The 11,726-nt window shown below is 32.9% G+C and overlaps 1 protein-coding gene and 1 long non-coding RNA gene across 3 annotated transcripts; one reads left to right on the forward strand and one right to left on the reverse strand.

Moving 5' to 3' along the window:
• Positions 1 to 209: 209 nt before the first annotated feature.
• Positions 210 to 2,550, forward strand: LOC148621596 (uncharacterized). Its single transcript, XM_088574002.1, has 4 exons — positions 210 to 479; positions 840 to 969; positions 1,553 to 1,624; positions 1,885 to 2,550. The coding sequence occupies exons 1-4, from the start codon at positions 368 to 370 to the stop codon at positions 1,916 to 1,918; spliced, it is 348 nt and encodes a 115-aa protein (XP_088430128.1). The 5' UTR covers positions 210 to 367; the 3' UTR covers positions 1,919 to 2,550.
• A 3,049-nt stretch (positions 2,551 to 5,599) lies between these two features.
• LOC148621597 (uncharacterized) lies at positions 5,600 to 9,864 on the reverse strand. 2 transcript variants are annotated; one of them, XR_015921212.1, is made up of 3 exons: positions 9,229 to 9,834; positions 8,176 to 8,235; positions 5,600 to 7,525 (listed from the first exon to the last, which is right to left on the reverse strand). It is a non-coding gene; the product is annotated as an uncharacterized LOC148621597 (long non-coding RNA). The 2 variants fall into 2 exon arrangements; XR_015921211.1 differs by lacking the exon at positions 8,176 to 8,235 and having other exon boundaries at positions 9,229 to 9,864.
• Between the last annotated feature and the right edge of the window lie 1,862 nt (positions 9,865 to 11,726).

The following is an 11,726-nucleotide window of genomic DNA, read 5'->3' on the forward strand; positions in this document are numbered from 1 at the left end:
TTCCTCTACATATATACAACCATTCAAGTGAGCTATTCAGATAAGTTGACTAAATATAAATATTTTCATTGATAACAATTTCATTGAGCTGAGTAACCATAAGTATTAAATTATGTTTTCTTTGACATATTTTTGTTTTGAGAAAAAATGTATGTACACAATACACAAAACAATTGGATTTCTCCTAGAAACAGTCTGTTATTTTTCTGAATCCACGACTAAATGTCTAACAAGTAGCTATAATACATAATTAGGTTTGATAATGCTTTGATTTATAATTGGTAGCAAGTTTTCCTCGGTGGGAAAGAGAAACACTATCAATCCAGATGTAGTTAATGAAGATGACATTAAGCAGAGTAATAACAGGATGGAAAGAAGTCCCGATACAGTCAACGAGGAAGAGATGGGAAACAATGGAGGCAACCAAGAGGACGTCCAAATTTATGGATACATCATTCCGGCCAAATCAAATACTGATGGTTAATTTTATTTAGAAAGTTTTTTGTTTACTTGAAATTCCACATAATTTTTTTCCGATGATTTTTTCTTGTTGCCTGAGAATTAACTTATATTTTCCTGTTTATAATTGCGTTAGTAATAATTTGTTGAAAGAAAACACTACGTCCATTTATATTAAAACAATACAAATGCTACAATTCTTTAAAAAATCATTTGTTGAGGATTAATGAAATATAACTGGATTGTCTGGAAAAAAATAATAGCCTTAAAGTCTAAAAACCTTTATGATGTCTTATTATAAAGCGATTCGATACATTTACCCTGTAGAGGTGATATGTATACATGTGCCAGTTTTTAATGTCAGCGTTTTATATTTACAGTAAAGTATTTGTGGGAGTACAAAGATGATGGTGAGTGGAAACAATTTTCATCGGATTTAAATATACGGCTTGAAAAATTTTACTCAAGAAACCCTAATGGAAGACCGCTGTTGGAGATTGACAGTGTATCGTAAGTATATTTACAGTACTTGTAATGATAATATTTCTTTTCTTTGGTATATGTACATGGGGAGGGTGGAATTTGAAATAGGGAATAGGGGATATGATGTATGATGAGATGTAGATGTTGGATAAGAAAATTAGATTCTAAAGTATTTATTTAAATGGAAAATATATTTAATTGGATTGAAAAAAAAATGTTTAAATGTGAAGGAAGTAAACATACGAAATTTAATTTGATAGTGTAAATGTTTATAAGGAAAAGTGCAGTTGGGATTTCATGGGGGTGGAAATGGGGAGTATTGGGGAATTAGGTGGTAAATGGAATAAATGGAAAGTTTATACCATTCAATAGCTGTATTTATTTACAATAAAAATGCGTCTTCACGCAAATTTTATAATCTAAGTTTCGTAAGATTGAAATATGCATTCTTATAAAATTAACGCTGTAAAGATTGAAATATCTGCTTGTAATGAAAACCAATTTACGAATGTAAAATTTTAAATATTTTCGGTTGGAACTGACACATTCAAATTCCAGAATTCTCTATGAGTTCTCATTATACTTATTTATTTCATCTGATATTATACAGCTATATAATAAACTTTCGAAGAATGAAGAAAATTCATCCTAGTACCCGACAAGATATTGACATTCAGAGGAGGTTTGTTGATTATATTCTTTATCGCAATCTTTTATAACTACCATTATTATCAAGAAGAAAGAAATCAGGGAAATATTATAACAAATGTTGAATTTTAACGAAGTTATCTTAATTCAATTAGGAAGTATATAGTGATATTGCGCCATGAGCGGGAAATATTTAGGATAAAAATAAATTTTCAATTTTTCAAAAAGATGCTAATTTATTATTTAATCTATTTCTATTTTTATATGATAATGTTGGATTTTTCTCTGTTTCAGATTGTCAGATTCCTCACTAGAATGTAAAAGATAGAGTTGAAATTATCAGTCCACTGAACTATAAACTTAGTACACCAGTTCATTATGCACAAAAATATCGTAGATTATTAATTCCATGTTAACATACGAAGACAATTCAATAAATGGAACTTTTACAACGCTTTAGAAGATTCAATAACAACAAAAATTATAGCTGCCTCATTGTCACCATGACCATATCAATTTTACATTTACTTTGCTCGTCATAGCTTAATTGTAAACAGGTCATGTTGGTTTTTGTTTGTTTGTTTGTTTGTTTTTGGTTTTTGTTTTTGTTTTTGAATTTGGTTTTTTAATGCAAAAAAAGAATAATGAAAAGCAACAAACGCACAACCGTGTAAACTTAATCCAAAATAGTATATACTTCAGTCGTTGCTAAAAAAAAAAAGGTTGGTTAGAATAAATGTAAAGACAAGCAGAAAAGTCCAGTTTTATAACATGACAAATGATAACAATGATGTGAGGACACAGTAAAGATCACATAAACAGACAAAACCCCATTCATAACACATATTGACTGGAAAAATTCACTAATAAAGAAAGTTTAAATATGCATCCCGGTCTCTACTAAAACGAGAGATGGACCAGGTGCACCGTTTGGATGAGCGTCATTTGCTTTTCTACATCGACGACCGAGTTGCACATTAATAAAAGCAACAGAATCCTCACAGAAAAGCTTTTACATCAGGGGTACCGATTTAACAGACTTGTAGAAACATTTACATATACTACGTTTTCAAAATTGCAAAATTTCAAAAATATGATAGCACTTGCAGGTTTATAACTAAAATTGGTGTTGCTCACTAGGTTTTTTTATGGAAATATAGTCCATAAGGCACATTTTTTTCAAACAAAATCCGCTGGATTTATCAACCGCCATTAATAGATTTATTCTTAAGAGATACGATTTTCAAATCATTGTCTGTTCTTTGAACCTTGTTTTCACAAATACAGATTTTTGGCCTTTTATTGCAACCATATGTAATAACTGTCATTCTTCAGTATTATACTACATTTAATTTTACATGTTCAGTAGCTAATGTTACTACTCCAAATTTATTGTAACGGAATGGTCCTGACCGATTATTTCTAATGCCGGTAATTTGGATAGTACTGTCATTCTTTAATGTGCCCATAGCTAGCTTTCAGTAACTGTGAGCGTTCTTAAATTGGATACACGTATATCATTTTTTTCTCTATATGGTGTGTTTTGAAGTATTTCTTAAATAAGAAAAGGATATAATACTGAGTGAATTTTATGGTGTATTTAACCACCAAAGACATGTTCCTGCCCACTGTCAATAGTTGTTGGTCATTAATAAGTCTTCGTGTCGTTCTTTGAATTTTCATTACATTTCATCATATGTTCATTTTAGAATCGACCTCTTACCGGATTATCTACCCACATAATATAACACCTTCTGCTACAATAGAGTAACTCCTTCGACACTAGTTAAAGTGACAAAGTCATTGCATTCACTACGCTTCTCTATTACAATTGCAGATTGCATGGGTTTTACTGTAGTAATAAAAATGAGACAACGACTACTGTATTCAAGGTCTTTTTTCAGTTGTATAACATGTGAATTTACTGTTGCAGATTGACTTTGTAAGTCCCTTTTAAGTGGTGGATTCTTCCAAGCTTAATTGAAATTCTGAAGTTATAATCCAAAACAATAAATGAGACATTTTTATTTATATTAAAATATATTTCCACTACTTTTCAAAATCATCTTATAAATATTTTAAAAGTAGTAGTCTTTGTAGGAATCATGCAAAATATGAAAGAGTAATCCAGGGAACCAATGTTATAGCGGTAATCAAAAGCATGCTATCCAGGGACAAAGACCAGACATGGAAAACAGACATTCACAACAAAGAACATAGAGAACTAAAATCATACGTACAAAGTAACAAAAGGAAATGAGCAACTCGGACTCCACTAAAAACTGGGAGCATGGACCAGGTGCACCGGTAAGGTAAGCGTCCTCTGCTTTTCTAGAAACACCCGCCGATTTGTTCATTAAAAGTCAAGTCCAAACTATGACACGTTGAACAAATCAGTTTTCATAGTGCAGATGGATACACCATAACGATCCTCGAGTCATGATGACGACCATAAAACTTCTGTAGTGATGACTTCAATCTTGAAGCAACATAACCCTCTTCGAGAAGCCTACTTGTAAGAAGTCTAGGGCGATACAAAAAGTCGGTTTCGGCAAGCTCTGACATAACGTATGAATTGTTATATGGAAACTCCATACGAAGGTGCTGAAGGGATGTTGCCACAGATGAAAGGAAAGTTGACAATTCTGAATGAAAAGTCATTACGTTTGTTGTAAAGTTTGATCAAAGGTTTTCCCTTCCCATCGATCTCTAAGTATAGGTCAAGATATGAGGCTGACTTCACAATGTCTGTAGTATCCTTTATCTCAAGTTCTTTGGGGTAGATGCGATGTATCAAATCATCGAAACTAGGATTTTTTAAAAATAATACGTCATATATATAGCGAAACTGAGATTAAAGGATCTAGCTAAACGATATTCTTTCTTTCGGATCAGATCAGCTAAAAAGCAACCTCATATGAGTGAAGGAATGGGTCAGCAAGTAGAGGAGCACAATTTGTTCCTATTGGAATGTCGACAGTTTGTTGACAAACGCGTCCACCACACCGGACAAATATGCTGTCGATAAAAAATTCCAGCATTTTGAAAACATCTTCTTCTGTTTATTTGGATATGATGTGGAAATATTTCTTACAAAGTATGAGGAATCTCTACCAAGAACTATATATTTGTATCTAGGTGAAAAATGTGATACATATTTTTATTTTTGTAATTTAGTTGTTTTATGGGTCTATATTATGAAATGTGTAATTATTCATTACAATCTGTCTGCTCTTAGAAGATATTCAACATTTAAAAGCCAGTAGATTTTATTGTATTTGAGTGTCATTTACGCAGTTATTTCCCTTATTTTTGAAATCTACAGTGCATTCTATATATTTGTTATCTCCTAAGAACACGGTTATATGAAAAATCGAATGTTAAGTTCTGTTTACTTTTGCAATTCAAACGAAATATAAAAAAAACACCATAAATCACATTTTCATAAAGTTTAGTTGGAGCGCTACTTAAATGATATTTCTTTTAACTATTGCAAACAAAACTTTTGGCAAATATACTGCACTGTTGAAATCACTGAAAATGTGAAAAATGAATTGAAGACGTCAGGGGAGGTAACCTATTTTGTATTTAAAAAAACGGTAACTTTATAATTTGTTTACATGCTTGGTTCTAGAAATGTTAGACCTGTTAAATTGACAGTATTTGTCAAATTAATTGTGGAGTAGAAATGATTGAAATAAATGATTGGCTTTTCATAAAATAGTCGTAGATCCTATCGGGATTCATTTTCTAATTGTCAATCATCATTGATAACCCTCATCATCTGAATGGTCCTCAGAGATCATTTAACTGTCATAAAACGTACCCTTATCTGTTTAGACAGTAATTGACACCTTTTGTCAGTTTACACATATTAAGGACCTTTTGGTGTTCTCTAATTACTATTTTTGATAGGGTTTTACGGTGGTATATTTGTTACGTTTCACCATATTTGCTCCTTCTTCTATTTGACGTCAAATCGTCAGAAAAGAAAGAGGGAAAACTAAGGCATTGTTAAAGAATTTATTTTCATAATTTTGATAGCCACACAGGTAACTATGAATGAGTAATGAAATTGAATAACTGTCTTTATCATAATCCTTATTCAATCGAATGGATGAATTATACAAAACTTTAGAATTAGTCCTATATTTGGTGATTTAAATGAGTTTGAGTTTCAATACACAATCAATTGATTTAGTTCAGATTTTTAAATTAACTTGTATCTCTGAATATAGCAACTTCGACCGACGATCATTAATAACCGAGAATGATAATCAAAAAGTAGCGCTAAAGGGTGTTCAATTCCATCTCTCTTATCATGAAGTCATCTATTGCGATTCCGCACGGATTTTTTTATCAATGTGTCATTTTGCAATTTGCAAAGCACACCAAAACATGAATTCAGAACGGTAATTGTGTTGGTTTTTGGACATGAGTAACAAAGTTTAAATCCACCTGTCTTGACTCTAGAATGAAATGAGACATTCGTATCCACTCTCCCCGAATCTAATTGCATTTTCATAAGTCCTTTTTCGGGTGTACAAAAAGTTAAGTTTCCATTCATATAGTCGATTCCAGTTGCTTCATGTTCGGTACTAACGCGTTTGGCTACTTTAAACTTGTCGATATGAACGATTGATATTGTTTTTGTACCCGGATTAGATACTACAACACGATCCCCGTCTAAGACTGTAACATCGAAAACACTGCCAAAACCATTGAAATCAATTTATGTTAGCACGGGAATCATATAATGTCAAAGTATACATATCATAATTAGTTCCTACCATCTGTCCACCGGGAAGTAGGCAGCACCCTGTGAGGTGTCCCTTGTGTATATAAAACTTTTTTTCAAAATTGATCCTAAAACGAAATGGTATCAATACCTGCTCAGGTGCATTGATAATTCCAAGTTTTTGCAGTAGTCGACTCTTAGCATTTTTGAAAAAAAGTGTCCCTGTCTCCTTGTTGTTGCTGGCTTCATCGTTACAGCATTCAGTTAAAAAGTCGGAATCAACACATGTTATTGATGTCGATAATGAACTTTTTTTACTGATATTTTCAACATCGCTGCTAATTTCATAAGAAGAAATTTGTTGATTCACGTTCGACTTTTTGCTACTGTTCACATCGGATATTGCTGTTGGACATATTTCTACTTTAATGTCATCGAAAGGGCGAAACCGAAATATAGTCTCATTGGCTTCTGTCATTGATATTTTTATTGTATTCAATTGTCCATCATCGAACAGTGTTTTGTACCTCATCCTTAATGTTTCTTTCATATCCTCAACAATCTTTATACCGATGAATGTTTGAAAATTTGAGGCATATTTTTTCATATATGTCACTTGACTTTGAATATCTTCGATATGCTTTACCTTGTCTTTTAGGTCCATAACAACCTCAATTACCTTTTATTCATTTTCTATGAATATCTCATTTGCTTTAGCTGAGGTTTCTTTGTGGAGTTTATTAAAAAAATGAGTAATTTTTTCGAAGGTGTCGTCCACCTTCGACGCAATATATTTACTCTAATCCCGTTATTCGTTCAAATTTTTCTCGTGATCCTGTAAAGCACTCAAGTGAATGGCTCGGATTTCTTCTACTTCAGTATCTAAACACGACATTTTAGAAGAGTTCTTCACATCATCAGTGATATCTTTCAGAACAGTGGTTTGTTATGGTCTATGCAGTACTCTTGAAATTTTTCATCATGTTCCTTGCAAATGTCCTTGATGTTAACTATAAACTGTGGTAGTTTACAATATTCTCCAAATGAAATATTCTCATGATTTTTGGTTTTCCTGGCTCTGCTATGGTGATTGCTTCACGAAGAACAAAGTAATTCCTAACACTGAAGGCACCATATAGGACAACTTAAATTCATAAATTGCTGATCGCAGACATTGCATTGATGATTCATTTTATCCTGCAAAATAGGTTATTACAAAAAATTGATTGCATCAGGGTGATGAGTAATACTGTTTAACGAAGATATAAACATTGTTATTAATTATCAATGGTGGAAACTACCATATCAGCAGAAAGCATCATTTACAAAACATATCACATCAATACTAAGCAACAACATGTATATACACCGTACACAAAACTTGTATTGAAGAAAAATCATACGTAATAAAACATACATTGTGGAATAATAACTACATAGACCAAAAAGGTATACTGTAAATAATTATGAAAATATATGAGCTCTTATATCTCAACTCTCTTTTAAGAAGCATACAATGCCATGTATTTTTTTCTTGATTTTGTCTTCAGTAGACTATACAATTTGTTTACATTTGGCCACGAACAATAATAACTGGAAAAATGTACTTGAAACGTAACTCACTGTATGCTGGGCGCACTAACAACTCATTTTCAATACTCTGCATGCTACAGCAAATGCATAATCTATCTTGTTGGTTCTTGTTTATATATCTGCCATTTTAAATCTTTATTGTATTAGTCCGATTCCGGAAACTTCAACTTTATTCATGTACATAATGAATACTATCAATACGACGAGGTATACGTGCGCGATAGGTGTCGTTATATATTAATATAAAATATTACCATGCTTTGTCATAAAGGTATATTCCGCAAGGTGGCCACTATTGGTTTAGGTGTCCATACCTTTATGTTGAATTAAAAACTTGTTAAGCATAACATGTTATGTGGATATAAATGCATGTAGCATGTTCTTAATCACATTTCTAAATATGAATTTCGAATAGTCAATTTGATATGTAATTGTTAGTAGCTGCATTCCCATACAAACTTATCTCTGAAAACAAACAACACTTTACATGTAGTTCAGTATCAGCATGATTTAAGATTAACCAAATAATACAGTTTGAAATTCCTGATAAAACTGTTCAAAGGTAATTAAATATTTTTGCTTTGAATTGACTTACTTCTAGTGTTTAAAAAGACTGATTTTTTTCCCTTTTTGGTTGCTTTGCTTGCAAGAAAGTAATATATCTGGGAGGAGCGCCTACACACTCGCCAGTTTGTGTAAAATTTTAGGGAACCACTTACATGTATTTGACATTTACAAATCGGAAGGGATGAATGGGTGCAATTATTTTATAAAGTTTCATTTCAACTAGTGAGTATACAAGTTCTCATTTTGCTAGATGGTTTGTGGCAGTGGCAAAATACAGCGATTAAATACCTGTGCAGGAATAAAAATTAATTTCCCACCCTGTTGTAATCCTTAACAATTATCAAATTTCTAGAAAATATCTGTTTTTTTGTTTTTTTGTTTGTTTTTTTTTTGTTTTTTTTTAAAGGAAGGTTCTCATACAAAAAAGTTACTTCAAGACTTAGTTTCATTTTCTTAATCATTATCAAAGAAATGAGCTATATAGAGCTATATAGTCAAACTAGCTGTATGGAAAGAAAATCAAGTAAATCAAGATTCAAACGGTACTCAACCAGAACATTATCCCTGTGACTAGACCATGAATAGAGAAATACACACAACAAAGAAACTAATGTAACAAAAATAACAGAAAAACAATAGTAACCGATCAACTCTTATAGAACCTTATAGCGTTAATGATGGAATACCGATCAATAAAATTATAGTTGAGACATAATATAATACATAATAAAAAGGCATACCTAATACGTATGGAGCACGCGTGTTATATCTGTCCACTGATTAAGTCAAGGCTAGATAAGTGTGCAACAGATCTTTTGTTATCGAAGCTCTTCAAATTCTGATAGAAGGAGTTGTCAATTTATCTATACTATTGATGTGAAGAACTCTTCTATAAGATATATTTTAGCTTGATATGAATAAGTAATTCAAACAATTTATCTTCACAACATATGGTGACATTGTGGTCGCTAAGTCTTCCAGAATACTGATTGTTTACTTTACCGTCTTTCATCTTAAAAAAAAACAACTGAAGCACAGAAGCAGTAAAAACTATGAAAGTCGTTTACATTGTCTAAAGGTTGGGTGAGATTATACACATACCAACTGCAATTGAGGGTGGTATACTGGATTACCACACGAAGGTAGGATATCATCCGAGACGTAGTCGAGGGCGACATTCTTTCCTAAGTGTGGTGATTCAGTATACCACCCTCAACTGCAGGCGGTATGTGTTATATTATACTGAATATCTTTTTAACCAGTATACCACCCTTCTATTGATAAACAAATATCAGAAGATCCATTAATATTTCACATTGTGAAGTGTCTTTTTTCTCTGCAAAACCATCCTTAAAAATGTCGTCTGATGTTTTTGTTTTAGGCAGAAACTAGAAAATGTACAGTAATACCGAACTGCGCAACGGTGAGGACAAGATACATTTCCGGTCGGAGCGTGTGGTATACTCGAAGGAAGGGTGGTATATTGGAATACCATTTATCCTTTCATCCAATCAAAATTCTAGAATTTAATATGAAGTATAATATATCCGTTTACCAGGTTTTCTGAAAGAATAATTCAAACAATAATGATAACCTGTATTTTTATTAAGAACCTGATTTTCTGACATTTCAAACACAAATATTCATATACACTTGGTTGAAGTAAAACATAGACTCTGAATTATCACATTCATAAGATAAAAATAGTATTATTTCTTAGCTTAAGCATTTGGTATGCAAAATGTCAATATTCGTTTATTGTTGTATTTTCCCACCGTTGTCCCAGGATAAGGAAAGGGTGAGCGCTCACAAACATGGTAAACCCAGTCACATACTTTATGTGCCTGCCAAAACCAAGGAACCTGTATTCCAGTAGTTGTCGTTGTTTTTACTTTCATTGTTATTCGTTTTACGTTTTTCATAGATTAGATCAAGATTTGTATTTATTTTCCTAACATGAAAAGTGAGGCTTTGGCTATTATTGATGGAGGTGTCCGTCCGTCCGTCTTTCCGTCCGTAACAAATATTTCCGTCACAGAATTATTTTTTTACAGGAGGGAATGATTAGATATTTGGTATATGACTTATGCATAATAATTTCTACCGTGTCTACTCTTTCCAGCTTTCTAGGTCCTCTACTACCTGTTTTCCGAGCTACTTAGAATTTTAACATGTGCGGTATTTGGAAATATGTCTATCGCAGATTTCTCAGCACCTATTGAAAGGAATGGTAAGAGTAATCAAGGGTACCAAGGTTATAGCGGTAATCAAAAGAATGTAATCCAAGGACAAAGACCAGACATGGAAAACAGACATTCACAACAAAAACATAAAGTAACTAAAATCATACATACAAAGTAACAAAAGTAAATGAGCAACTCGGACTCCACTAAAAACTGGGAGCATGGGCCAGGTGGACCGGTAGGGTAAGCGTCCTCTGCTTTTCTAGAAACACCCGCCGAGTTGCTCATATAACGTCAAGTCCGGGGTATACAAACGAGGAAAGGAAAACTATGACCCGTTGAATAAATCAGTTTTCATTGTGCTGATGGATACACCATAACGATCCACGAGTTCATGATGACGACCATAAAACTTCTGTAGTGATGACTTCAATCTTGTAGTAACATAACCCTGTTCCAGAAGCCTATTTGTTAGAGTTCTAGCGCGATACAAAAAGTCTGCGTAGTTTCGGCAAGCTCTGGCATAACGTATGAGTTGTGATATGAACACTCCATACGCAGGAGCCGAAGGGATGTTGCCACAGATGAAAGGAAAGTTGACAATTCTGAATGAAAAGTCATCACGTTTGTCGTAAAGTTTGGTCAATAGTTTTCCTTCACCATCGATTTCTAAGTGTAGGTCAAGATATGAGGCTGACTTCACAGTGTCTGTAGTATCTTTATCTCAAGTTCTTTTGGGTAGATGCGATGTATCAAATCCCCAAAATTAGGATTGTTTAAAGATAACACGTCATCTATATAGCGGAAACTGAAATTGAAGGATCTAGCCAAACAATATTCTTTCTTTCTGATCAGATCAGCTATAAAGTCAGCCTCATATGAGTGAAGGAATAGGTCAGCTAGTAAAGGAGCACAATTTGTTCCCATTGGAATGCCGACCGTTTGTTGAAAAACACGTCCACCACACTGGACAAATATGTTGTCGATTAAAAATTCCAGCATTTTGTAAACATCTTCCTCTGTATATATATATAAGAATTTTTGTATTTTGCTGA

The sequence above is a fragment of the Perna viridis genome, chromosome 3 (genome assembly GCF_037379345.1).
Source record: "Perna viridis isolate PV_CMFRI_1.1 ecotype Kerala chromosome 3, ASM3737934v1, whole genome shotgun sequence".
In the NCBI taxonomy this organism is placed as follows: Eukaryota; Metazoa; Mollusca; class Bivalvia; order Mytilida; family Mytilidae; genus Perna; species Perna viridis.

Coding starts and splice junctions, on each gene's coding strand:
- LOC148621596 (XM_088574002.1), top strand. CDS start 368: ATGGAAAGAAGTCCCGATACAGTCAACGAGGAAGAGATGGGAAACAAT. Junction 480..839: donor GGCCAAATCAAATACTGATG/GTTAATTTTATT, acceptor TTATATTTACAG/TAAAGTATTTGTGGGAGTAC. Junction 970..1,552: donor TTGGAGATTGACAGTGTATC/GTAAGTATATTT, acceptor GATATTATACAG/CTATATAATAAACTTTCGAA.